The 27597-nt window shown below is 53.8% G+C and overlaps 1 protein-coding gene across 2 annotated transcripts in view; it reads right to left on the bottom strand.

Annotated features, from left to right (window-relative positions):
- Positions 1–5532: 5532 nt before the first annotated feature.
- RPH3A (rabphilin 3A) overlaps positions 5533–27597 on the bottom strand; it is a 60867-nt gene continuing 38802 nt past the window's right edge. For both annotated transcript variants that reach the window (XM_068911105.1, XM_068911106.1), the window contains exons 5-21: positions 26107–26236; positions 25800–25886; positions 25418–25583; positions 25188–25229; positions 22362–22517; positions 18479–18547; positions 18319–18375; positions 18039–18245; positions 16571–16650; positions 14799–14873; positions 12698–12807; positions 11919–12045; positions 11113–11169; positions 10723–10874; positions 8286–8367; positions 7331–7427; positions 5533–6942 (exon numbers count right to left, since the gene is read on the bottom strand). In XM_068911105.1, coding sequence (XP_068767206.1) covers positions 6812–6942; positions 7331–7427; positions 8286–8367; positions 10723–10874; positions 11113–11169; positions 11919–12045; positions 12698–12807; positions 14799–14873; positions 16571–16650; positions 18039–18245; positions 18319–18375; positions 18479–18547; positions 22362–22517; positions 25188–25229; positions 25418–25583; positions 25800–25886; positions 26107–26236 — 1825 coding nt within the window. In that variant the 3' untranslated portion in view covers positions 5533–6811. The remainder of the gene's footprint in view (positions 6943–7330; positions 7428–8285; positions 8368–10722; positions 10875–11112; positions 11170–11918; positions 12046–12697; positions 12808–14798; positions 14874–16570; positions 16651–18038; positions 18246–18318; positions 18376–18478; positions 18548–22361; positions 22518–25187; positions 25230–25417; positions 25584–25799; positions 25887–26106; positions 26237–27597) is intronic.

Here is a 27597-nt window from a genome sequence, read left to right as displayed (position 1 = left end):
CACTGTGTGGGCGTCCCTCATCCTTACACATCTCTCACCGCTTCTTCATCACTCGCTGCTCTTCAGTCCCTGAGAAAACAATGCTGAGACACGAAAAGGGCTCTCTGAGATGCAGGGCTGGAGATGCGAGCTCCGTTACAATAAACATGTTCTTTTTATAAATTTTAAGGAGAGATGTTAGAAGAGGGTAGTAGAAGACAATGGCATGGGTTGGGTCATTGGGTCCTGCTGTGACCTTTTGGGGCAAAATGCATTCTGAAGAGGAAACAGCTGATAGGAAAGCTGTCCCCTGCAGGCAAGGCACCAGCCTTGTCTCTGCTGCTTCCATTCCAGAGAAGGTCACGGTTTGCAGTGCAAGTCAGCATGTGCTGTCTCCTCTTGGAAAAGCACTTGCTTCAGCAAACCTGCTGCGCCTGCTTCCTTGAGTGTTGCAGGCTCTCAGTTGGCCATAAGCTGTATTACTCATCTCCTGCTCCAGGAACGGGGCAAGAGCTGAACGCTTTGTCAATGTCTTCAGCCCAGCACTTGTTCAACTGGAGAGGTCTGCTTTACTCGCCTCGCTGTTTCTGTAGTGGTTCCTGTCTAACTGTACTGGCCATTCTCCAAGGCCAGCGAGGGATCTGCTTCCATGTCAACTGCTTAGCGTGCCTGCTGTCACTCGTGTTTTACAGCCCTCTCAATGAAGAGCAAACCTGTATTGATTTCTGAACAACTAGAGCTGTAAATTACTGGTCATGACTGGCTTGGCCAGTACGGAGATGAGAATCTATTGATTGCACCGAAGGTCTAAATCTAATTAGCACGAAAGGAAACTCATTGGAACCGCAGAACAATTCAGATGTTCTGAGATGTAATTAAAACGGTAAAACTACCTACAAAAGCAGAACATGCAAATAATGGTCCTGATCAAGCGTAATTTGCAATCCAAGGGCTTCCTTTTCAGAGAGGCTGAGCAGAAAATAGGAGCAGAAATATCAATCAGTGGAACAAAGGACCTTCTTTTGTCCCCATGGGTTCTCTCAAAATGCTTCTTTCTCTCTTTTGAAGCACTTTCCATTCAGGACTTCACAGTCAACCACAGCTGGTGCTGCCTCTCCCGCAATTAAACAAAGCGGCATCTTAATCACATGGGATACAGGGAGTTCTTACTTGAGCGCTCAGCCAAGGTGGAAGCCCTGTTGCAGGAGCTGGGTGGCCTCTTGGCTGGGAGCTCTCGTCTGACCACTTGGAGTGCAAATGCCAAGCAACAGCAGAAAAGAAAAATCAATGCGAAGCTCTCATGCTGAAAAAATAAAAAAAAAAAAAGGAAGTTAAAACTCAATTTCAAGGCTGCTATTTTTCAGAGGACAAAGACCCAACTATTTCCTGCTACTAAAGGTTTGGAAGAGAACAAGCTTTATCAACAGAAAAAGGAGAATTCAATTGGTCCCGCTGTTCTTTAGCTCCCTCAGTAATTACCGAGACAGCGCCTTGCTCTTTCTTCCATCCACTGCACCTAAAATACCACCACTGGCAGTTACCGCCAGCAAGCACGCTTACAGCTTTGCCATCTCTGGAAATGACCCATTTTCTTTGCCCCAGCCTTTTAGCATCCAGTGGGTAGCGTGACATAACTGGGAAGCTTCGTGATCGTTGTCCTCCCAAGCTGTCTCTCTCCTTTTCCTTTAAATAAACGATAACACATCCTGCAGCTCACAAACATCGTTCTTCCCGATTACTTCGAGCCCTCCTCCAAAGGGGAGACCTCCTTGGATAGCTCAAGCTGCTGCCGTGCATAATTAACCTTTGGTCGCACCCCCTACCAGGGTGCATCAGAACAGGAGGCCTTCTCCTGGCTGGTGGGAGAATTTAGGATGCTCATCCAGCAGGCAAACATAAGCAGACCCAGTACATACAGTCAGCATCACAAGACAATTTTAAATACCCTTGAGATTTTCTTTACCAATCATTGCGGCTGGCTCTTAGACATCAAGACCTAACTTCGACGAATAGGTAGCTAACTTGCCAGGGACACATTTGACCCTTTTGCGTCAAGGTCAGTCCACCTGACTGCCAGTGCGTCTGGGGGGAAGGTGCCCCTGGCCTCCGTTCAGAGCCGTGGAGGCTCCTAGCATTTCTGTGCTTCCGTTATCTTGCCCCGTGGTACCATGAGAGGCAGTCACCTTCCTTGAGAGGAAGGCTGCATGAAGGAGAGGGCCACAGATGCTTCCTGGGGTGGCCAGGAAGCCTGCAGTTTTGCAAGGCGAAAGTCCTCTTCTGTGCAATTCTTATTGGGAATTACTGCAATGCACCATCACAGCGTGATGGTGCCTCCTCAGTGCAAATGCTTAGGGAGATTTAACTGCCTGTAAACCCCTCCTGGAGAGCCATCGCTGGCCTGACCTCATGGAGAGCACAAGCAGGCACATTAAACCTGCGGAGCAGCCAGGGGGGACACAGCCCCAGGTGGCGGGTGTCCTTCCAGCCCCCTCCATACCTGCCGTGTCAGTGACATCCGTTGCTGTCTCCGGGCGTTGGCGCCAGTGCACAGCCATCCTCTGTGGGGTGTCCCCGTCCCCCAGAAACCCAGAGGGGACCGGAGACACAAGGCTGCCCTGCTGCATCCCCACTGCTGCCCCGGGGCGCGAGCCGGGTGCTGAGCACAACGCCGTGCCCTTCCTTGGTGCCTGCACCTGACGGGCAGCTGGAAATCATGCCCCAAACTACCACCCAACAATAGCAGCGAGAACAATTGCTCAGGCAGCGCAGCAGCCTCAGCGGGGGCCGCGGCACCCTGGCTGCCGAGGAAGGGCAGGACGGCCCTGGGGCATCAGCAAGCCCTGCCGACGACGTTGCCTTTCCGGATGCATCCCCACCCTGCAGGCTGCTCTGCCTCGTCCAGGATGGAAAAATCCTCCTTGAGCCCCCCAAGAGCAGCCGAGGAGCCAATGCGTGCCCACGGGGACACGTGCCGTCAAGGGACTGCGATGCCGCGCCGGCAAATGAGACCCCGAGAGGGCATTTTTCTCCAGGAGCTGCGTGAGCCCCTTGCTTTCTCACCTGTGCGTGGAGGATCGATTCCCACAGAGCACCTAGGATTTTAACCCAGATTATTCACAAAAACCACGTTATTCACCAGGGAAAAAGGGGAAAAAAAAACCCAAACCCAACCTCTGAAACGCACTGACCTCCTCGCCCTGCAGAGGAGGCAAACGCAACTTGCCCTGCCAAACGCCGCCTCAGCTCCTTTAACCCAACATAACTTTTGCACACTCTCCAACACACTGAATTTCCACGGCCAGGAAGCCGGCCTGCCTGTGTCCGCGCATGCCGGCGCTTGTGCTCCCTTGAGGAATAAAGAAGCCAAGAAACTTCTTTTCTTTTACAATAGTCTCACTTTATTAGATATCACATAAAGAGAGAGGATGTTGTGCTGCATGCAGCGGAAGACTGGAGTACTTCTAGTTTGTGTAACATTTTTCCTTTTTCTCTTAATATTTGTAAACTGGTATTTTGTTGTAAAATCACTGCATGCAAGTTTGAATGCAAACAGCAGTAGAAGAGGCTTTTTTTTTTTTTTTTTTGCACCACTCCCAATCCATATGTGCATGCTTTATTTACAAAGGAAGGAAGTTGTTCAGGGCAGAAATTACCATCAGAAAAACTCAGAAGAGGATGGCAAATGGAGACAAGGACTGTGATTTACACAGTACAGAGGGTGGGACTGGCAAGTGGCACTTTTTAATTTGTATGGGTGCAAAGAGATGACTTGAGTACAGCTTCGCTGAAAGGAAAGCAGACTGAGCAGAGAATGTCACTACAGGACATGGGAAGAAGCTACCTAGGTAACGGCAAGCTGAATTTAATTGTTCTGCACACATAAAGGAGGCTTGGCTGCTGCGGGTGTGGAACAAATGAAGAAATTGCTTAGAAATTTTTTTTTTTTTAAAAGGTAATTTCATTGCCAGTCAAACATCTCCCCATCACGGCTCGGATGTGTGTCATGACTAAACAACACCAGGGAGAGACAGAAAAGCAGTGCGCAAAGGTTTTGGTCAGGTTCACCGTGCTGGAACGGGTTACGGCAGTATCCTACAACCTCTAGCATCCTCTAGCAGGACCGCATCCTCTAGCAGGACCGCCAGCCCGAGGTGGCACCAGGCGCATGTCGGAAACGGTCCAGAAGAACCAGGCCAGCTTCATACGGGTCCTCTGCACAGCCCACTGTACGGACAGACCAGCCCTGGGCCTCCAGGACATCGCACTAACTAGTGCCGAGTCGAGAACCGCACGAAAGGAAGATAAGGCCTTTTTAAAAGCATCTTTTCCCATTATGCTTTTAGGGGCATCAGATCCCGAGCTGCTTCATGTAACCACCCCCTGTTTCTTGAAGGGGTAACTAGCTGGTGGTGCTACAGCACGGACGAGCGGTGAGGGTGACAGAGGAGCTGCCCTAGCTTGAGCGGGAAGGATGCAGGGAGCACGTCTAGGTTTCCATTCTGCATCCGCGGTCCAAGGGTGGCTCCTTGTGGAGAGCCGGGTGACGCGCCGGCAACGCGCAGCCGGGACGGAGCGGGAAGGCCCTCGGGTCCGCAGGCGGCCGCGGAGCGCAGGACCCGCGCCGTGGCGGGCGCTGGGGACCTGCTGCTCCGGGGCGTTCGCACCTCTCGGCGCAGAGAGGGGGCCGGCGGCAGCCAGCCTCCGGGGCGCTCGTCAGAGCGACGCAAGCAGCATTACATTAACTAACGGTGGGGAGGGAAAGCGAGAGCGCGCACAGGAATACTCGTCTAGATTTTATCCCGCAGGCAGTTAAAGGAACAAAGGCGTGAATGCTCCCGGTTACGATATGCACCTATGTCCTAAAAGCAGGAAAGGATCGCGCTACACGAGAGGACAAGGAGCACTTCACAAACAGCGGCTCAAAGACGCCATGCACGGGGCCCGCAGCCTTGTGACATTTACCGGCCAAGGCTTTTTCAGGCGAGTGATGCACCTCCTTCGTGTTCAGGGACTGCCCCCCGCAGCCACGGGGCTCTTAAAAAAAAAGAAAACGCAGGAGGAAAGGAAGCGATCGGTGCCGGAGAGGTGCTAGGCCAAGGGTGCTGAGCAGAGCCCGCTGCGGAGCGCGGCAGGGGGGAGCTCACTGCAAACCCCCATGCGGCAGAAAGCCCCCTCTAGCTGCAGCAGTCGCAGCCTTGTAAAGATGCTCGTTGCAAATAACTAGTCAGAGCGAACTCTGCTGGAGGGAGAGGGGCTGGGGAAGAGAGATGGAGAAGAGGAAAATAAACCCAAAAAAACCTCCTCTGAGGCACAGCTGAACTCAGAGCACACCACACAATACCACACCAGCAGCAACGAGAGCAGCGAGCTGCAAGAGAAGTCATGGGGCAGCAGCGTGAACCACAGCGGTGTGGGGTTTTGGTTTCATACAACATGCCTAATTGGTGGCTAACCGACAACATATTCCAGTAGCGCTTATTGTGCTAATATTGACACTGCTACGCTTGAGGTCGTCCAGAGACAGCAGATGAATCAGAAAGGTACCCAAAAAGATCAATATCAGTTTGAGAGCTTCTTGACTCTCCTTTTATCGATAACAAATAAAACACCTCCAGACAATAATTAAAGCACAGGTTGAAGACAATGGTTCTTATGCAGACTTGCAAAGAAAAAAAAAATGTTGGAAGACCTCTAACCAGCTAATTTCATTATCTGTAGTATTTTAAAGCAATAATCCTTGAACATATCAACTGGTTGGTGGGAAGTATCTTCTCCATCGGCTTCCCTCCTGCAAGTGCTATGGTAAACGGACCACAGAGAGTAACAGAAGGTATAGTCTCATGAGGGCCTAACAAACTGCCCTCAAAGTTCATCTATTCACTACTACGCAGCTACAAAGTGAAGAGGAGGTAGTCACAAGCTTTAAATATGGGTGTGTTCCTATATTAGTGGAGTGGGCATGTTCCTAGAACTAAAATGAACTGCAACGGGAAACAAACGTGTACCAACTTAAATCTCTTGCTTCCCTGCGAGCATGCAGAGTAGCTCCTTATTTCTAGTTATCTATTTGAATGCTGCGTTATCAGTGGATCTTCTCAGCAGAAACTCAGAGGCACATACCACAACATTGCTTAAACGTACCAGACTCAAAAAAAAAAAAAAAAGCCAAAGCAGTACTCGCAGGATTACATCTGTGACACAGGCTTTAGCCTAATCATGACAACGCAGATACCAAGTTATGTTCATAACCCACATCAAAGCTAAACAGCTTTTTCATTATTGCAACTGAGGTATCGATATCAAACAAACAGGACTGTTCGATGCTCTGACACCAACGCTCAACCCCCCATGCTCCAATGAGAACACAGTAGGTCCAGTGACCGTGCATCCAGTTAGAAGTTAAAGGAGCAATGAGCTGGTGAGGATGGGGTGAGCCACATGAGTGAAAAGCGGAAGAATACATACCGCCACACACACAACAGAACAGCAATGCTATTATGACCTGCGTGAGGCTACTGAGGAAGAGACAAATGAAACTGTCAAAGGGTAACTACTGCTTGACAAAATTACACACCAGGATAACTCGGGGCGGGGGGGAGAATGGGACAAAATAAAAAAAGGAGGTGAATACAAAAGATCTGGGTTAGGTTTCACTTGGAGGTGAGAGCAGGGAACAGAGAGGATGCTTGGAGAGGAGACAGAACAGCATTGCTGCCCTGGGATCAAAGGCGGGTAGCACAAGGCGTGACTGCACTGGAAGACAAGACATCAGAAATCTACAGGGAATCGGCAGAGGATGTGCCGATTGGGGAGGTTTGGGCAGTGGCTCCCTTTAATCACTGGCAACATGGTTCTCGTTTTGGAGGGTGTGCCAGCGCTCAATCTTCTTGTCCTTGTTCTTCAAACATTCGTACCAGTGTTTCAAGCGCTCGCCCTTAGCAGTAATGCCAAGCTGACATCCACCTGGAAGAAAGGAAAGAGATAGGAGATTATTATATTCAGAGATGATGCTGGTGTTCAGTAACCCATCTCCATGGGGACAGGTCCAAGTTTGCAGCACTTTTCTCTCTCCTCCCCCCCCATATTTTAAATCTCAAGGCAGCAGCTAGAGCTGCTCTGCCCACACAAGAGACCCTCCGGGATGCTGGGAAAGGGGCGTGTGGTGGGCCCCTGCGCTGGATCGTCTATTTGATGGCTGGACACAAGCTCCCAGCCAACTTGCAGAGTCCCACTTCAAAGCTCAGCCTGGAGATGATCTTCACAGAGCAGGTGACTAATTTATCCCTCCCATACAACTAGCACTGTGTATAGCATCAAAACCACATCCCAGAGCACAGAGACTTTCACTCACCAATGTAATCATTAGATTTTCCAATGTCGTAATCCCAGACGGATATGTCCAGTGATTTCTTGGCCAGATCACTGTGTTTTATATCATAGAAGAACTCCTGGAAAAGGAGAAAATTCATGTCACCCCGAGGATTTCAGCTTTCAAGGAAGACAGAAGGACAATTCTGCCCTTAAGGAACTGCAGCTATTCTCTCTGCACCACCTGAATTCAAAATCAAATGAGAGGATATTTCAAATACACTAATGAAGAGTAAATGCTGTTCTCTTGTAGTACCTCTTCTCCCAGTGTACTTCACAAACACATAAGCCAACTTCACTCCTTATATCTAACTCAGCGTTTTGCAAGTATTCTGTCGAGGCAGCATCTAAATCACAAAGCCTCTAAATATGGCACTTCCCATCCGAAAGACACAAGAAGAGCCTGGCAAGAGTTTCTCACAGGGTTGATTGCTGAAGCCAATTTGATCTTTGAACATGGCACACCTGAAAGGCAGGGCAGCGGAGAGAGAGTGGGGATTTCAGCGCAGGGGAGTCGTGTCCTCCGGGCCAAGCCACAGGACCCCCTCCAGGTGCTCGCTCAGACCACACCACATTATTTAGGGTTACACACAATTTGCAACACAGTCAGCAGAGAGGTTTCAGTGTGCAACGGTACTACGTGATAATGAATTGCCGAGATCTGTCGAGGCAGATACTGATTTACTGAGATCAGTTGAGCGTGAATATTTCCCTCTTACGCGGGAGATAAGGCCAGAAACGCGAACGGTTCAATTAGGCTGCCCTCACGGCTTTCATTAACACCCTTCTCATTTGTTTCTAAAATATTCCTGAATACAGAAGGTGAAAAGGAGCCTGAGAGAGGAACCAAACCTTGGCGAGCTTGTCTTCAGTTTCATTCACATAATCTAATAATAGTTAGGTTGATTTAATAATACATAAATTAGATCCATCCTTACCTCATTAAACTCAGGATTCAATGTTTTCTTTTTAATCTGTGTCTTATGCTTGGCCTTTTTTCCCATGTCAGGTTTCAGCCAACTGGGGGCAATAGAAAACAGCTCTAAACTCAAGTGAAAGAACAGCATGAGCTTGTAAGCTAAAAAAAAGTGAGTTTTTGAACTGGAAAAAAATAACTAAAGGTATTTAAGGAAAAGAAATGGGTTAGCCAGTCACCCTTCCCACCTTCTAAAATTATCTAAAACGAACGTAAAGTGAGTAAAATCCCAAATATTCTTTTCTTTTTCCTTTTTTTTTTTTTTTTTCCAGATTGCCAGACTACACGTGGGAATCCATAAAGACCTGCTTTACACTGAATGCTGACCGCAGGAGAAACATTTCTGCGGGGACCGTGTCTCTTGCTCAGAGCAACTAGGTAACGTTTAGAAACTAGGAAGCAGAGAGCCTGCCATCCAGGGCCTCGGCCTCAGTTTTTGCTGTATGGCATTTGCACTCTTACATTTCCTTTCAAAAAGCACGCTAGTTTTTTGTTTTTTTTTTTTCCAAAGCCATGCTCATGTAAAATGATTATAGGATTTTTACCAATGGAAAGAGGGCAAAGTTGAACTATGCATTTAGGTCAAAAGGAACTACATCGGCACTCCTGAGGCCAGCAGCGTGGAATAGCTGAAATAGTCAGGAAATGGAAAATGAGCAGACAGGTTAGTTGTCGATACACAAAGGCAAGCCACGTTTCTAAACACTGAGCCTTGGCTGCTGGAAAAGTCAACGAAGAATGTGTGAACACATACAGAGATGAAGAGATTTATGAAAAAAATGCTAAAAATAGTCCATTAGCCTTTAACAAAGTGCAGATTCGTATGCTGAACCAAGGTATTTTAACCTAGAAAATATGGAAAAAATTAGCGGCTCATGCTTTGCAGTCTGGCTGCAGACCCAAAACTAACTTGTACAGTTGGCATTAATTAGATCCTTGTTGGAAGTTGATTCAAATATGGAAAACCACCATTTTCTATTTGTGGGGAAGGAAAACAAAAAAAAAAAAAAACCCAGAGACTAAGGAGGAAAAACACTCAGTTCCACTCAACAGCAAAAAGATGTACAAAAACTATCAAGAGTCTTACTGGACTTTTAGGGAGAAAAGAAGTTTTCTTCTGAAAACAGCAAGGAAAACCCATCTTTAGCCACCATGTCCTGCAACTGTAATCTGGAATGACTGCAGGGTCCTGTATGTATTGCAGTTTATGAGCTTCAAATTAAGATGTCCTCAGTCCACTGTGTTCTCACGAGCCAAGTGACGACGAGTGCTCATCTACCTGTTGCCTGCAACAGCCTTTGTGACTCTCTCAACCCCTGACAGGTGAGTTACTGTTCAAGGAGACATGCTCCACGCTGCAGCAAGGCACTGCCATCACAAAGTGCAGCAGCCACCAGTGTCTGCATCAACTAAGCTGATTCGTTTGCAGCAGAGAGCGTGGGCTGGATCCCGCTAGCCGCAGACGGGACAGCAGGTTGCCTGGCAGCCTGGCGCTGTCCCCCAGCCAGCGCAGTGACTGCCTGGCACCAAGTGCGCTTTGATGGAACTGCCTGGGGGGGGGGGGTCAGGTTTCCCCCCTTCCTGCCTCCAAAGCTGTCAGACCCTGGCGTTGGCATGCTTTTGGCACAGGTACCCCAAAAACCCACAGGCACTGCCTGTCAGTCTGTCTGGTTATTGTCACAGCAGTGACCACAGAGCAATGGATAAAGACAGGCACCTTTTACATTTTTAAGTAGTCAGCGTGGGTGGCAACTTTGCTATATCAGCAGGAAGCTCAGTGCAAGCTGCATGCACTGCGGCGGGGCTGAGCCCCACGGCGCTGGAGGCAGCTCACTACTGTACCCCAGGGCCGGCGGGTTCAGCCACCTCGCCAGCATGCTGAAGGTACTCCTTGAGCCTACAGACACAGCAGTGCCATCCCAGGGCTCTCCAGTTACAGCACCGCACACAGACTCACAGGGGCAGCAAGTGGGGCACGTGCTCCTTGTCACGCGCCGAGGGAAGTCAAGCTGCCCCCACCCTGCAGCCAGGCTGGGTTCGAGCAAAGGAGAAGGATCTCTCTTGTCCCCCCGCTCTGCAGCTGCAGGGCAGCTGTTTGCCTTGGTGCACTTGTGAATACACAGGGTAGAGATGCGTGTAAGGCCTGAGTTTGTCTCACCTAACCTCAGCCACCGCGCAGAGTCTGAGGCAGGAGCTTTGTCATCCCAGACAGACACCACCAGAGGGCAACCCATTTCTCTCTGCTGAGGACTCAGATCTTGCATCCTCGGAAACGCACCCCTCTCTTGCGTGATTTTGGAAGAAGGTTTCAGCAACAGAGCATCAGCTTATGCCTAAGGATAGCAGGTGACTCCACGACCACGAGTTATGACATCAAGCCATTCCCGGCTTTCACTTACAGTTTAACAAAAGGGTCTGAGTATCCGTTGGCATCCATTGCTGCTAAATGAACACAGCGTACAATGCCTACAATCAAGCCGCCTTGCTGGGTGCTGTACATGAGGGACACAAGGATCTTCCCACGCTCTTCCACATCCCCGCCACGATCTACCTGCAAGAGGAAGCAAAGGGAGGTGTCAGGACACAGGCCCGAAGCGAGGGCACCCAGGAGTACAGCTCTGGAAATACAGCAGCAAGAGCCAGTCATCTCTGCAGAGCAGACAAGAGGAAACAGTAAGACGAAAACTTGCAAGAGACCTGCAGAACCTTCATGAGGAGACAAAGGCGGCTCACACATGAGAGATGACTGGTGAAACGTGCAGAAAACCGAGGACAGGGCAGCCTCTTACCTCCTCCTCATACAGTGCCATCCCGCGAGATGAGCCGGTCGTTCCAGCACGCTTCATCTTGGGTTAGGAAGGGAACAAAGGGAGACTTCCATGAGTAACTGCGGCTGAAGAGAAGCATTGCCCTATGGCAGGAACACTCCTGCGTGGAGGTCGGGAGCCCTGCTAAGCTCTTTCACTGACCTCAGGAGTGGAAGGGGGCTCAGACCAAGATTCTTTTACTCTAATAACTTTCACATCAGCAGAATTAACACATCACCCGGGGCATCAGGGAGCAAAGCACACACAGGGAACAAGCTGCCCTCTCCTCTACAGCGACACAAATCAGCACAGGCTGGCAAATGTCAGAAGATTTGCAGCCACCACAGAGCTCCCCAAAGGGCTGAGTCACTTTCTGAAATGAGCTCTTCACATTAACTATTAATCGCTCTAAATTCAAGAAGGTCAGATTCTTCCATTTGCTTTTTCTAATCTAGGATACTTCTCTAAGAGCAAAGTTCTGCTTTTTGCCTCCGTCACTGGATCCAAGGGACTGCTGACCTCCTTGTTTCAGATTCATACTATTTTGACCGAGATCAGGAAACAGGTCCCTGGATTCCCACCTCATGCCTGTCTCCTGGCCTTAATATGTCACATCAGCCCAGACCTTGAGATGTGGGTGGGAGCCCAGCTCCCAAAGATGTCAATGAAAGTTAGGCATGGAGATGTCTCGGACTGTACCAGTTTCAAACTCACCACTAGCTCCCTCCCATGCCACTTGTTAGCAAGCTCAGAACTAACGGTAACAGGAGAGTTTCTTAAAAACTCACCGGTATTACTCTCTCTAAGCAAATGTTGAAGTTCTTTTTCTGATTGGGTTTCAGTTTTTTCAAGGAAACTCTAGTTTCTCCAATAAACTCATTGTGGCCAAATTTGTCTTCATCACACACAGAGATCCTGAAGGGAACAAGAAAGAGAGAGTGAACATCAAACAGGATGGAGCAACACCTGATTTTGGAGTACATACGCATCTATGTAGAAAACACTCTTATGAGATCACTGCTCGGGGGGGTGGACAAAGCAATGTAACATCTAAGTCTCCAGGCATCTGGCTCTCCTCTAAGCAAAGCCATTCAGAAAACAGGACCTCCAGTTTGCTATAAAAATCAACATTTTGATATTGCCTAGAGAAAGGAAATACTGAACATTTTTAGAAACATCTAAATATTTTGCTGGGATACTGTCAAATCATAGGCACAGAAATACACATATGTGGGATATATAAATCTACATACTGATAAGAATAATAGTAACGCCAATAATTCAATATTAAGTGAGAGTGTCAAAATGACTTTCCTTTTCCTTTTTAAAAGGACTATTAAAATCAACATATTCATGTGAAGGCTTTTGTTTTGACCCAAACTTCTGCACTTCCAGATGCCCTGTCAAAAACCTGTGCTTTGCTGCCAGTGCCCTCTTCCAGTGTTTGTGAGGAGGACTAGTTTGAAATGCTCCGCACAGAGAGCTGAAATCTTCTCCTGTGCAGAGGAGACACACAGACCCTGTCCCACCTCAACACACCGTGGGATACCACATCTCCTCTACGTGCCTGAGTGTTTTCCTTTGCATGTCCTCGTCTGTGATGCCATGATACACCAGGGTCTCGTTCCACACAGGGTTACGGGTGTTGCGCAGAGTCTTTGTTCTCAATTTATTTGACTGTTGCAAGAAAATAAAACACAGCATAATTACACAGAGTGGCCTGAATTCCTCCACGTCTAAATTTAGGCTTCTAACAGAGGGGTATAAATCAGAAGCTCCGTCACTTTTGGCTCACTACAAAGCAGCATGGGAAAAAGAGCTGATTTGACTGGGGATTCTCTTAGAAAGGCTAGTGTCCCCTAGAGACATATATTTCACACTCATGGGAGGACTTTGTAAGACTTCACTGCTACCTGCTAACGCCATCATATCAGTGAGGTTCAAACACTAGATGAGTATCCAGGGAGACAAGGTAGACCTTATACAAACCCAGGGGACTTGGGTGCCTGCAGTGGCCAGGAGCCTTAGCCTCCTGGCTTTTTTGACTGTCTGGGGTCTACTCACCCAAAGAGACTTGTCTAAGAAAGAACTTAACCTATTTTTAGTAAATGAATTGCATTCGGACTAAAATGTCACCTGAGATTCAAATTCTTTTTTTATTCTTTGATCTGACTGTGTTTGCTTGTGCTTCCCACCAGAGATGCAACCCACAGTACCAGGGCAGGCTGAGCAGAGCTTGGATAACAGCCCTTGTGGCCTGAAGTAAGAAAACAGCCAGTGAAATGGGACTTCTGGGTGACTATCATTTATTCATATGTCTTTTATGAGCATCTTTAGCAGGTGGGGTGGGGGGGAACCCTAGCAAACAAAAAAGTAATAGAAATCAAAGCAATTCCCAAGATCTTGACTTCTTGACTTACTGTCTATGAGACAAGGTGACCAAAAAGTCTCCACGTACAAAGTAAACCAGTAAATCTCAATTCAATGATTTTAATATTCATTTTCCCTCATTTTGCACTTGCTTCATTTGAGCAAAACTCAGCTATAGGAGAGAGCTTGGCATCCCCAGAGCAAAAGGACAGCATTCCTTAGGCACTGGGCCGGCATTGTTCATTTCTCCCTAAAAGATTTCTCCACTGAGTTTAATTTCGCTGGGTTGGGCAGTGAGATTTATAAAGCTTTCTTTGATGAGGGGGGGGAGGGGGAAAGCAGCATTTACTCATTTAATGGTTATTTCTTCACAGCTCTAATTAGAGCATGCTGCAACTTCAAAGTAAACCGATCTTTCAAACTTCAGTAATAATTAGATTTTGTGTCAGATGTTTTGCAATGCATTAACAGTGTCACCTTTTCTGAAGTTCCTCTGTACTCATTAACTAGATTCCTGTCTCTCGAGATGAACTGTGCCACATTCATTTCTTCACCACGTCTGTGGCACAGGAAGAATCACAGAACAGTCAGAAAAGGCTCGTATACCGTCACAAAGGCCACTGAAGTGAACTTCTGCGCTCTGTATTCACCTGCCTCCAGGTTCACATCCCTCCCAAACGAAGCTCATATGGTATCTCTACAGATAGGTATACAGGAAAAGACCTACTCTTTCAATGAGGCAAGTCATGAAGTATTTATCCTGTACATGTTGCTGAATAGCTGTTGGCAGCAAACTAGCCCATCTGTGCCCGTCTTCCAGAGAAAAGCAGAGCATTTTGCTTTGTGTACCTCAGATGAACTACTGTAGCTTGGGCACTTTACCTCTCCGGTTTATGTGAAAGGGTCTGCAAGTATTATCTGTTTTCAGAGATACCATGAAGGCTGCCTGCTTCCAGACTTTCAAATAAAAATATAATAAATAAAAAAATAAGCAGTAAGCAACTGCACAGAGAAATCAAGGGGAGAAAGCGTAAGCTTCTGAATAGGCCAGACCTGCTCTCTTTGTACTGCACTGAATTTGTCCCTGTCCTCCCACACAACTGCAATTTCAGCTACCCCCCCACCCATACAAACTCACGCTAGCCACAGCACTCCAGGTGAACTGAGATTCCCAAAGCTCTTCAGTGATCTTCTCCCAACTCTCCATTCATTTCTGGGCATCTCAGAGGTCTTTTAAAAACCTCCGTCCCACTTTCAGACCCCACTGTCAAACGCATCCACATCAGGTAAAGAATTACCTTACTGGCTCCAGGCAAGAGGTGCAGTTTTACATAGGGATCAGCCAGGCCATTTGAGTCCATTGGTTTTAAGCCCTAAAAGATAATAAAGGAAAAACAGGGTGTGAATCATCTTTAAGCAGAGCCAGGGGAGAGGGAAAAACTATCCACTGGTTATTATGAAACAACTTAGTAAAGAGAACAGAAAACGTGTTTTGAAAGCAAAAAGCCTCGTTCTAGTCCCTGAATAAGTGTGGGTGCCAAGATGCATTTGAAAAATCAAACCAGCTCTAGAAAAAGTAATCCAGAACAGTCCTTTCTACCCTAGACTTGCTCACATTCTCCAGGAATCACATGGGACCCCACAAAAGGAGCCACCCTTGATGGGCAGACCCTGAGCAGTGCAAGCACCTCCAAGACGCAAACATCTGCACACAATGCTCTGTGAGAGCTGAGCTTCCCCACAACACCTCGAGGCCGAACGTCTCACATGCACCTGGGGCAGCCCTCTAGAGAAACAGCCCGAAGGAGCTCTTCCAAAAGCAATTAACAGACAGGGCCTAACTGGGGTTCCTTAGCCTACGAAAAAAATTGGGGACAGGAGGAGAAAGACACACTACAGCCTTTCCACATCAGACTGCTGCAAAGCTGAAGCAAATCCTTTGTTCTCTGTGTCCAGGGGAAACAGGACAAAGCATCGTGCTGGGGGGGAACAGCATCCCCATCACTGGAGGCCTTTCAGAAGTGGTCAGTCAATATCTGGGAGCAGCAGAGACAGCAGAGATGAGCCTCCAGCAGGCAGCGGGCTCTCTGACCTCCTGCCGCTCTGCCAGCACACGTGTGACTGCAAAGCAGAGGAACTGTGCACAGAATAGCAGCTGTGGCTTGCGCTTTCTTCCCTTTGTGCTCCACACAAAAGCCAGGTAGGTCATGGGAAACATTGCAGCAGATCCCTGGAATTCTAGTGCCAAGGTCCTACCCCACTCTGCAGGTGGCAGACACTGGCTCTGTACTAATGCCTACTGCAGATAGATAGAGGAGATAAAGTTAATGGCCACAGTGATTTGCAGAGGAGCTTAAGTAACTGTTAGGGCTATGGAATCTATAATCCACCCTTTGCACCTGGGCAGACATTATCTTGGCAGCCCCACAGGACAGTTGTGGGAAGCCGGTTATGCCTCAGCACACCGGTGGGTCAATTACAGCGTACAGGGGGTCTCTGCTGCACTCCTGTTTGGCGCAGAGATCTGCCAGCCCAAGCACAGACTGTCTCAGGCAGGAGTCAAACACGTAGTGTCAGTGCCTGGCATATGGCACCTCTGAAGACAGCTCAGGCTCTGATGCCAGGAATAAACATCTTCTCCCACGTGTGCGTGGCCTGAAAGAGTAAGGAATTCTAGCACTTTTCAGATCCATTTATCCATTAGGCTTCCACAACCTCTAAGGCTACAAAACTGGGAGATTTCAGCAAGGTCCCCAGCAACCAATCCATCCCAGGTTTTTTGAGAACTGCAGAGAATGGGCCCTTCCGGCGCCTAACGATTAGAGAAATACAGACCACCCGTCACTGTTAGCAGTGCTGGGCTGAGGCACCCAGCAGGGCAGTCTCTGCAAGCAGCCACTCTGCTGTCAATCCTATTGTACTTGGGGAGCTGGGAACCAGACAGGCTTAGGTCTGTAAAAGAAAGGAAAGAGGGGGACTATCTAGCAGATAATTACAAGCGTGCAGGGTGACAAGACTCTCCTCTGAACAGCGGGCAGAAAGGCATCTTCTCCCCAAAGCATGCACTTACTTTGGCTTTGATGAGTGTGCAATGCAGAGAGCTGTTTTCCTGGTCATACAGTAGGCTGAACTCCAGTGCTCCCAACGTAGCTAAGGATGGAGAGAAGAGAGAGAATACAGGATATGACTTTAAATACAGATATTGGCTGAGACTTCAATAATCAGCCCTGATTAGTAACAATTAGAAAGATTTGCTGTTCAAATTAAAAAGCCATTTAGAGCACGCGAGACTGTACTGGCATCAACTAAACTGCCACACATTAATCTAGCCAAATTCATGAGCTCTGGTCATCAAATCACTACAAAGGCAGAATAGCCCAGGATACTGGAAGGGCAGCTAGTGGCTTTTTAGCTGCCTTTAATATTCAGCAGGCAAGGAAGGATGCAACAGTATAAACAAAGCCTTCTGTGGCTGTAGCTCAGGCAGCTACCCTCCCTCACATCCAGCTCCACCTTGCAAAAGTGTATCAGCTCTGGTGGACATCTCCCAGGGCTTAGAGATCAGCGCTTGGCCCAAGCTTTGAGCTGCTGGAAACCAGCTCTCACTTGTCTTTGCGTGCTCATCCGAAGAGGATGAAAGGGACGAACGGTTAACACAGAACCTCAGCTAAGTACGTTCCCTCCTATTTGAGCAAGATTTCTGCACCCTCTCCTGTCTTTGAACAGCTCTTCCCTTCCTCGGTAAAAATAGGCTGGTAATGTGAAGCGCTGCTGTTTTCACAGACACTCACCCTCACTCAGCTAACTCACTCGTTAGGGGAGCAAATGAATGAGCCAAACCAACGCGCCTTTGATAGAGATGGATCCAGGGGCCTCTCCTGGCAGCTAAGGATGCTTTGAGAGAAAAAGGCAACCACCCTCGGAAATCTTCTGAGGTGGGAAGGTCATGTTAGCACACAGCCCAAAGCAGCATGCGTCAGAGCTGAATAATTTGGTGCAAAAGTGACTGAAGACCCGATCCTGCAAGTTGCATGGCGGGAACGAGGCTGGAGGAGGCCTGCGAGACCCAGCCGTCGCCCTCGCCGAGCTGCGCCGACTCCCAGCGTTGGAGGGCTGAAGACCCCTCTCAGCCTTTGCGCTCCTTCCTCGGCGCCGATTTGCTCAAAGCATCGGAGGCTGGATTTTTGCGGAGGGTTTGCTGTTGTCACGTAGTGAAAAACAGTCACAAAACAGCCCAATCCTCTCCCAGTTACTTATTCGCCAGGCACTAAAAGCGCTCCAGGAACTCGAAGGAGCCAGAAGACCAACGCTGCAGTCATTTACTTCGAAAGGACGCCGGTTCGGGTACAAAACATTGAGGAGGAGGAAAGAGCGATTCCAGCAGGACGCTCCCTGCCGGAAACCCGCGACCTTACCCTTCGAGTCACTGTCCCAAAAACACCAAAACACTGGGGTTTACCCCAAGAAAACGTGCCACGGCGGAGGAGCGGGGCACCCTGCCCGTGACCACCACCCGCCCTCCAGCCCCGGGTACGTACTGCCTTCGTCAGAGTCGTAGCTGTTGGCGTCCTCCTCCTCCTCCTCGGGGGGCGGCTGCCGCAGCGGGGCCGCGGGCGCCGGCGGGAAGGCCGGGGGCTGCCGCGGCGGCCGCTCGTCCCTGGCGGCGGGCACGGCGTAGCCCCCTCCTCGCTCGTCCCTGGCGGTGGCGGCGCGGGCCGGCTCCGGGGGTCCCGGCGGCGGGCTCGCTGCGGGAGAGCCGCCATCAGAGCCCGGCCCCCTCGCCTGCCCCCGGCCCCCTCGCACCCACCCGCCTTTTACCTTGTCTCTCCGGGAAGCGTCCGGCCGCCCCGGGGCCCGGCCTGGCCACCGCCGGAGCTGGGGGACAGAGGGGGCGTTAGCCACCATCGTTCCCCCCCCTCCTCCCATCCCCACCCCGGGCGCCGCCATGTCGGGCCTGCAGGCCGCCGCGGCTGCCTACCTGGGGGTGCCGTCGGACCGGCCGGCGGGGGCGGCTGCGGCGCTTGGACGGAGCCGGTCCGCCGCACGCCTGCAAGGAGACGGGAGCATCAGGCAGGCACAGGCCGCCGGGAAAGCGGCGTGGAGGGGCCGGGACCCTCGGCACGGCCCCGGGGCAGCGCAAGGGGTCCGACGCCACGCCAAAAGCAAACGCCTCCGCCAGCCCGACGGCCCCGGAGCTGGCGGACGCCGCCGCCGGGAGCTCCCGCCGCCGCCCCTTCCCGGCGGAGAGGACGGACGGGCCGACGGGCGGCCGCGGTCGGCGCCGAGGCGGCCGCTCAGCCCCTGCCGGCTGCGGGGTCCCCTGCGGGCTTTGGGGGCCCGCAAGGCACAGAGAGGGTCCGGCGTGGGCTCTCGCCACGGACGCTTCGCTAGGGGGAGGCCTTGCTGCACCGATCTGGCTGCGAAAGAGCCCGAATCCTCCAGCGGAGATGTTCTGCCCAGGCCGGGCAGGAGGGAAGGGGAAAGCAGGTTTCCCGTGGAGAGGAGAGACCAGGGCGAGAGGAGCTGAGAAGAGGTGGAATAAGGCTGGAGGACATGGGGCATCACGGCTGCAGGGACCTGCCCGCAGACCTGTCCACCCGGCCAGGAAAGACCAGCCCACGGTCGCCCTTCTCCAGCCTCCGCGGAGGAGAGGGCCGGGCAGAGGCTCGCGGCACTCTCCGCCGGGGCCCGGGGAAGTCGCCCCGGCGGGCAGGGAGCCGGGGGACAGGCGCTGCCCAGCCTCCCGAGCGGTGAAAGGCGGCTCCTTCGTGCAGCGCAGCCGGAGCCGCGCTGCCACGGGATGCGGTACCCAACCCAGGGGGTGCGGAAAAGCGCGTGCCCCGGAGTCGGATAAAAGGGGCAAACACCGAGCCCGTGCTGACCAAACGAGCTGGCAGGAGCGCAGCAGGAGCAGGTAGCGCTGCCGTCCGCCGGCACGCGGGTGCTCGTCTCCCATCAGATCAAGACGGCAGCATGGGTCGCCTCTACGGACGCGCGCCGGCCTCGGCAAGCTGGCCTGGGGCTCGGAGACGGGCAGGATGCTTTCGGCTGCCAGGCACCTGCTGCCAGGCGCTGCCACGCGTGCAATGCAGCAGCAGCAGCACCGACCCAGAGCCTAATTCGGGCTGGCAGCCTCTGCATCCGCGCTGCTCTCAGCCACGCTTCGCACATCGTCCCCGCTCCCTCTGCGCGACGCAGCCCTCAACCGTCCTCGTCTCCCTTGCCAGGACGCAGGAGCTCAAGCAGAGCGAGTGCAATGAAAGCAATAACTCACTGGCCAAGTATGACCACTGGCCCTGCTCCGAGCACTGTCCCTGAGCAAGGCCCAACTGATTCAGTCTCTTACCTTTTTTTTTTTTTTTTTTTTTAAAAAGGAAGCATTATTTTTCCTTTTTTTTATTTTCAGCCCCCAGGCGGCATTCAAGGAAAATTCAGGACTGATCTCCTTCCCTCCTTATATCAGCTTGGAGCAACCAGTCATGTTGGTGGCATTTCTGCTCCCCAACTGGCTGCACGTGTCAGGACAGCATCCCTCCTCAGAGAGGCATTCGAACACACGCCTGAACGTAAGCACATGCGTAAGGTCTAGGGTGCTTCTTCACATCAGGATAGATTTAAGCAGCTATTCAAAACAAGGCCATACTGAAATCCATCTCCAAACCTGTCTTGGTATCCTCAGGACAACTTACATAGTATTCACCCAGCCTCAGGTGTGCATGCATGTGTTGAGGCAAGGATGCATCCTCACCAGTCACAACCTCCCTGGCCTCCTGCCTAAAAATAGCAATGTCCGCGAGCAGACCCATTACACTGAGAGCAAGGGCATGCCTACATGGGGAAATCACGCCTCTCGGTTGAAGCACACTAAGAGCATCCACACAGCCCCCACCAGAGCTATCCCACAGCTGCATCAGGCTTGCCGGTATCTGAAGCTGCAGTCTGGAGCAAAGCTTGGACAAACACCGGGTCGAGCACTATGCCCCGTGCAGCTTTCTGCACGCTCGCCAGCCCCAGCTCCCGGCAACTCTTGCTGCAATCCTCACTGCCCGCAGGAAGAGTTTGGAGTAATTGCTACAAGGGCAACAGGGGAGACCGAGGCTGTTGTGGTGCACTGCGTAAGGAGCCTGCCTGCCTGCCTCCTCCGGGTCCCTCCGCTCCGGTGGCTGTTATCCACCCCAGCACAAAGCAAAACACAGACTCCTGCCGGCAGAAACCAGGGCAGCACAAAACGCCTCTCTCCAGCTATTAACTATTCTGCAATTAAAGATTCCTTTCTTACTCAAGGAATTAAAGAGGACTTGGACATTTTCCAGACACTTTTAGCTTTACCAAATACATTTGCAAGCTCAGCTCCTAGATGAGAAGCGGTCTCTGAAACTGCCTTTCAACTTACAGAACCACCTAGGGAGGATTCAGGCCTTGACAGGCGCTGGCATATGCTGTCAGTCATCCGCTCATATCATAACAATTTACAATAGCTCGGAGCACATTAAATTTTCATGAAACAAGAAATGACACTGAGCAGCATCAACAGCCAGGCCTCCAAAAGTGAAGTGCTGAGATTCCCGCACGGAGGGGGCTGGCCCACGCTTGCTCATTAAGCAGGGCCTTGCTTGGCACATGCCCACCTCAGCAGATGAGGAGGAGGCAAAGCAGCATGAAAAACACATTGGCTTACAGGCCCAACTCTGTTGCGTTTCATTTCTGGTTAAAATTAGCCTGGTAAGTAGCTGAGCCCACTCCTCTTTTCACCTGGAGCTCTTGCATCACACACAGGGCTTTTCAATTTTGTGCCCTTTTACGGGCTGTAATAGACCCCCTCGCAGAGGAAAGCTTAGCACGCGCAGCAGGATCCTGCCCTCCTCCCTGAAGGCGGAATAAGCTATTTGTCACCAAAGACCTTGAGGCCTATTTCAATCTATTGCAGAGCGGAGAACAGACCGAGTTGTCTCCATCCCAAGACACAGGCTCAGCCACGTCCTGTTCCGGGAGTGAGCATCTCTCCAAACCCTTCGCAGACAAGACTGCAAAATACCCATCACTTCGGAGAGACAGGGTACGCCATTGCTTGGCACCGGCCGGGCATTTCTGGGGCCACCTGCGATGCAAGCAGCCCATCCCCGTGCCTTGCAGCCTGCACGCGACCGCTGCGGCTCAGGCCCCAGCATTACCCACCTCCCATTTCCGTGAACGGGGCTGCGATTCAGGGTGCATCTTTGCCCAAAGCTCAGAGGAGGGGAGCTCAGAGAGGGAGCTTGTGGGCAAGAAGCCCCTCACTTTGAGTGCAAACTCAAAGCCCCCCTCCTCAGCCGTCCCCCCGCCTTGGGGACCGGGACGTTCCTCCACCACGTCCCCTGGATCCCGCAAGCATCCTGGGCTCCTCCCTGCAGGAAACCCTGCAGAGCGGCTGCTCACAGCTCGCACGAAACAGCAGGCGACCCGCCAGAAAAGCGGGCGCCAGGACTCTGCAACGTGCAGTCGCTCAGGGTCGCTCTGCGGCGCGCTGCGAGCGTGCGCAGACCCGGCGTTACGGCTGCCGGCTTCGCGCTCCCCTGCCCTCTCCTTGCCCGCTGCGGCGGGCGCCGGAGCACAGACAGCCGCCGCAGCCTCCCCTCGTGCCGTATGGCAGCTCCTTGCCCCAGCCCTGCGCGCGGCTGCCGCGCAAAGGCCCTGGTTTGGGGTCGAGGGACCGGCTAAGCCCCAAAAAAAGCTTTGCCCTGCTGCATTGTGAAAGGATTTGACGACTCTTGCAGGAGAAAGTGCCGGGGCAGGGGGGGCAGCCAGACCGATGCCGGGAGGGGAGATGCCGGCTAGGCTGGGCACGCCACGCGACCGCGAGCGCCGCCCGGCACGGCTCTCACCGGGGCTCCTGCTGACGGCGCTCTCGGCGGAGAAGTCGCGGTTCTCGGCGTCGCCGCCAGCGTGCTCGCTGCCGCACGGCCCCATCCGGGCCTCGGCCGGCTTGCGGCTGGGCGCCGGGTAGCTCCCCTGGGCAGCGGCGGCTGTCGCCTCGGGGCCTGCAGGGAGAGCAATAAAACACCAGTGAGGCTCGCTTGCCTCGCGCAACCGTCCCCACCTCCTGCTCGTGCACCCCAAAACTGGCTGCAAGAAGAGCTGCTCGGACGGTGCCTGGCCTTGGTGTGACCGGCGGGAGGAGGAAGGAGAAGGCAGAGGAAGCTTTGCAGCATCACACGTTTCAAGCCATTCAATGCACGTGGGGCAGCACCTAGCCAGGCAGAGAAGCGTCTCCGCACCGTTGAGCCCGCGCAGGACGATGTGCAAAGTCCAGAGGGCAAGGCAAACCAAAGGGAAGGCGAGAGGACTAACACGAGAGCACCAGGGAAAAGCAAGGACAGAGGCATCAGCAAGCTGGTCCATAGCGCTCATCAAACCCGCATGGCATTAAACCCGCACAGGCCCCAGGACAGGGCCACATATTTTTTTTGTCCCTATCATCTTCTATTTATTAGAGAGACAACTATGACAGCTGCCTCTGTCTTTCATTTACATCCATCTCGCACCGGCGGTCTGAACGGATAAATCACAGCCACACACGCGAGGATGCTGATGCCCACTTCTTGTTGATAAATTGCAACCCACAGATGCGATGCGAAAGGTCTCAGCGCTCACCTGGCGCGTGCCAGAGACAGCAGGTATAAATCTTTGCCGTGACATGAATGGGATGTTTATCCTTGACTGAGCTCTCAGGGTCACCGGGCACAAGAAGAAAGCAAAATGCAACAGATTGCGGATGGGGGGGGGAGGGATAAAAACGCCATGGTGCTAAACACGAGGGAGGAAGGGAAACAAGCTCTGAAAACCAGGAGCCCTGTCACTCAAAACAGCAATGCAATAAATAATTTTCCAAGGGAGCCTTAGGAAAATCACTGGCATGTTATGAGCACGCTGATCACCAGGAGCGGCCCCGCAGAGCCGCGATCAACCCTCCCCGACTCGCAGGCCAGCCAGCGGCTTAACAACAGCAGGCTGCTTAAAGCCCGCAAAGCTGAACAGCACGAGCTACCACTGCATTTAAAAAAAAAATCTTAATTAAGTGGTTTCCCCAGCTACTGCTGTGCAGGAGGATAACGATCGTCCCTCGGTGCAGCCGGGCTGCAAGCCGTCGGAGGGACGGCGCGGCGCAGACCCCGTCCGCGAGCCCCGCGACTGCGCCGGCCTGACGCCTCGGCCGGCGGAGACACGGAGCTGCCCGACGGCTCGGTGCCGGGGCCGTCTCGGCCTGGCCGGGCGACGCGCTGCTGCACGCCGCCGCGCTCGGCAGAGCCCCCCGGCCGGGCTGCGACCTGGCTCACGGCCTCAGCACGAACCATTAAAGCCCCCTCAAACGGCGTCGACGGCGGTTTGACAGCCGCCCGGATGAACGGGCGACGGGATGGAGGGGACTCTTCCGGAGCGACGCGGTCTGGAGACAAACCTGCTTTTCCACCCACTGCTGCCTCCTCCCTCTGGGGCAAAGGGAAGAGGAAGAGGAGGGTTTGCAGCCGCGGGGAGGAAGGCCTCCGCGCCGGCTCACCAGCTGCTGCTCCAGCGCCCCGGACGCTCGCAGCGCCGATGGCCTCGGCCTGAGAGAGCAGCTGCCGCCGGAGCGGGGTTGGGTCCTCTCCTCGCCTCGCTGCTCCGGCGCTGAATGGCATAACGGGGGCCATTGCTCCTAACGAAGCTCCGGGTGCAACCGGGCAGCAGCGGCCGACGGGGCTCGCACGCCTGGCACTTGCACCCGGGACCTTTGGCGGTGGAAACCGCAGGCCCGCGGTCGGAGGCTACCCGCCGACCTCCTAAAGTTTCCAAGGGAGGTTTTCTAAGGACTTCCATTAAATAACCAGAAAAATACAGTGAAGAACATGTAAATCGGCATCAGGAAATAACACCTACGGAGACAATTCTGCTCTCAGCGCTTGAAATTACAGCGTTTCAGCTGAGGAGCGCGCAGTAGGTGGGAAAGGCCCAGAATAACTCGGTCCCCGCGAGGTGGGTGGCATCAGCGGAAAGCTGTCCTGCTCCGCAGCCCTCCTCCCAGGCGGAAGAGGCAGCAGGAACCCCTGGATAAAAATACCGCAGGGAAAGGACGCTGCCTCCTTCCAGCAGCAAGTGCCGCGCGGGGATTTCCCCACCTGAACCAGGAGGACGACGAGGGCAGAGGGACGACGAGTCCCTGCGACCGCGTTACCCCAGGCGCCCTGGTCCGAACGTCCGCAGCGGCGGGGCAGCACCGGAGGAGCCGGCAGCGCTCCGACCCTCTGCTCCCGGGGGTACGGCCCGCTCCCAGGGTGCCTGCAGCAGGGTTGAGGAGCAGGAAAGCTCCTCTCCTGTGGTTGCCTCCAAATCCAGCCGGGGAGGTCCCTGCCTCGCCAGGGATCAGCTCTGGGCATCCTCCAGCGAGCCCCAAGCCTGGGTGATGGCAGCATCTCTGCAGATCCCACACGCCCCTGGGACTGCACGCTGTCCCCATCCCCGCCAGCAACTGCCCTTGCACAGGGATCGCACCAAAAACAGCCAAGGGGGAAACGACGGGGAGCAGCATCCGCGCACCGGGGGCGGTGGCGAGCGGGAGGACACGAGGGGGACGCGCGGGCTGGTGCACGGCCCCAGGAGCTCGCAGGCAGGGCACGCGGCACAGGCAGCGACGGGGCAGCGGCACGGGGCAGCGATCAAGCGTCGGTCCTTACCGTCGGAGTCCGGCTCGGCCGGGGGTCCAGCACCTGCCTGGCCTGGGGAACGCAAACACAAAGCGACAGGCAGCGAAACGTCAGCCCGAGGCCGGCAGCGGGGCGCGAGCATCGCCCGCCGTCGACGCGCCCTTGCACAAAACCCGCCGCCCCGAGCGGGACTGCTCCGGGACGCTCCCCGCCGGGGCTTCGCCCCCGCAAACCGTCACGTCGGCCCCGCGCTCACCCACCTCGGCTCGGCGCGCGGGCCGGGAGCTTCGGGTCCTGAGCGGGGGGCTCCGCCGGGGCCGGCTCGCTCGGCGCTTGCGGCACCTTGCTCTTGCTGACGGGCATCGGCTGGGGCAGCATTTGCTTGGGCAAACCCTTGAAAAACCAGGCGCCGGAGCGCTTCCACACCTGCGGAGGCGGCAGGGCATGGGTGCCGGGCTCGCCGGGGCCCCGCAGCCCGCCAGCGGAGCTGGCTGCAAAGCCTGCAAAAGGGCCCGGCCGCTCGCTGCGCTTTCACCGGTGCTGAGGGGCTGGGGGAGAGCAGAGAGGCGCAGGCGGGCTCGGGAAGGCCTCGCAGCGAGCCAGGGCTCGGGAAGGCTCCCGGCGCCGGCCGCGCTCGCTCACCTCCCGCTGCTCGCTGCAGATCTTGCACAGCCAGATGGAGTGGGGCCGGCTGTTGGTGGTCTCCACGCCGCACTTGGTGCACACGTTCTGCGGACAGAGCAAAGCGCCGCGTGGCCGCCCGCGGGACAGCCGTCCCCCGCCTCGGGAGCTGGGTTAAGCCCAGCTCTCCCCGCGCAAACGTCAGCGATGGCCCAAACCCCCGGCAAAACTCCCCTTTGGGGGGAGAAGGATGCTGCAGGCGCAGCCGCTTCTGCTGCACCAAGGCACCGAGCCGGATGCGTTTCTTGCCCCCGCGCAGCCCCCTCACCTTTTTGCAGTCCTCGCAGACGACGCTGGCGGAGCCCAGCAGCCCCAGCTGCTCCCCGCAGAGGATGCAGCGGCTCACGCCGTCCCCCGCCACGCTCCGGCGCATGTCCTCCAGGCGGGTCATGAGGCGCCTGGCACGGAGGGAGCAGCGGGGCGTCAGGCAGGGCACGGCCCCCCCCGCGCCCCGGCGAGACCCCCGCGTGGGGTATTGCGCTAACGGGGGCCGGCCCGACGAGCAAACCCGACGGGCGGCGCTGGCGCCTCGGGCTCTGGGCGCGCGCCGACGCTCGGGGTCGGCACCTTTCCTGCAGAGCGCTTTGACATCAATGAAACGGCTCTTTTCACCCAATTCTCGTTACTGCCCACAAAAAGATACGGGAGAAGAGATCTCGGATGGGTCCTGAGGAGAGGACTGAATGAATTAATTGTTTTTCTCATTTTCTAAGGAAAAAAAAAAAAAAAAAACATGGTTTACTTGATGGAAATTCTTAGCGCCTTGAGGAAAACGCAAAAAGCCCACCAGAGAACAAACTACACAAACACATCTGTTTACTATGAAGGTTAAAAAAAAAACCACAAAAACTAGTTAAAGCAACTTCTGAGAGAGCAGCAGAAGCAGCTTGCAAAGCCCATCCGGAGCAAGCAGCCCGCTTGCCAAGCACAGGAGATCTGGTGGCGAATTACACAGGCAGTTAGCCCAAAATCCTCGCCCTAAGAATAGCACTAGAATGGAAAAAAAAAAAAATGCATTATTTATTATATTCAAAAAGGAAGGAGAAGGAAAGGAAGAAAGGAAAGAAGGAAAAAGAGACAACCACCCGGGAGAGGATCGCAGAAAATCTTGCCTGCGGGGGGCTTTTATCCGCTCCCGTTGCGGCGTGACCCAAATCTGACAAGGCTGCTAACACGGCACGCGTTTCAAAAAAAACCAAGGCATTTAAAAGACGTTTTCCCACATGTCTTCCGACAGCTTCAGACGCACGAAGGCTCTGCTGCCAGCACCTTTGGATCGTCTTAGAGGAGCCTTCGCCTACCCGAGGCGAACGCTGCTGGGGCCTCGGCAGCCCCTCCGCGCGCCGGGCGCCCGCTGCCCGCAGGACAGCGCCCAGCCGGCGTCCCGCGCTGAAGCCCATAAAACGCCCCAGCGGAAAGCCGCTGCGGTGACCACAGTCTCCCCCGTCGCTTCGGCGCCGCTTGCATCGAGCCCACGCCACCGGCACGTCGCGGCGGGTCCGAGCGGAGGTTATCGGAGCAAACCCGCGCTACCGCGCCGCCTCGTTTCGGCGCACGCCACTGGCCTTGCCGAAACCTCAGGGCCAAACCCGCCGCGCGCCCGTGCCCCCGCAGCGCTCCGCCGTGCCCGGCCCGGGAGGAAGCTTCTCCCCGCGGCCGTCCACGCACGCACGAGCCGTTCCCCGCAGGGCAGGCAGGCAAGCGGCGCTGGCGCCGGCCGGGGAGCTGCCGCCGCCGCCGCCGCGCGCGGGGCTGGACC

The sequence above is a fragment of the Struthio camelus genome, chromosome 17, assembly GCF_040807025.1.
Source record: "Struthio camelus isolate bStrCam1 chromosome 17, bStrCam1.hap1, whole genome shotgun sequence".
Lineage (NCBI taxonomy): Eukaryota > Metazoa > Chordata > Aves > Struthioniformes > Struthionidae > Struthio > Struthio camelus.
This window is presented reverse-complemented; position numbering and strand designations above follow the sequence as displayed.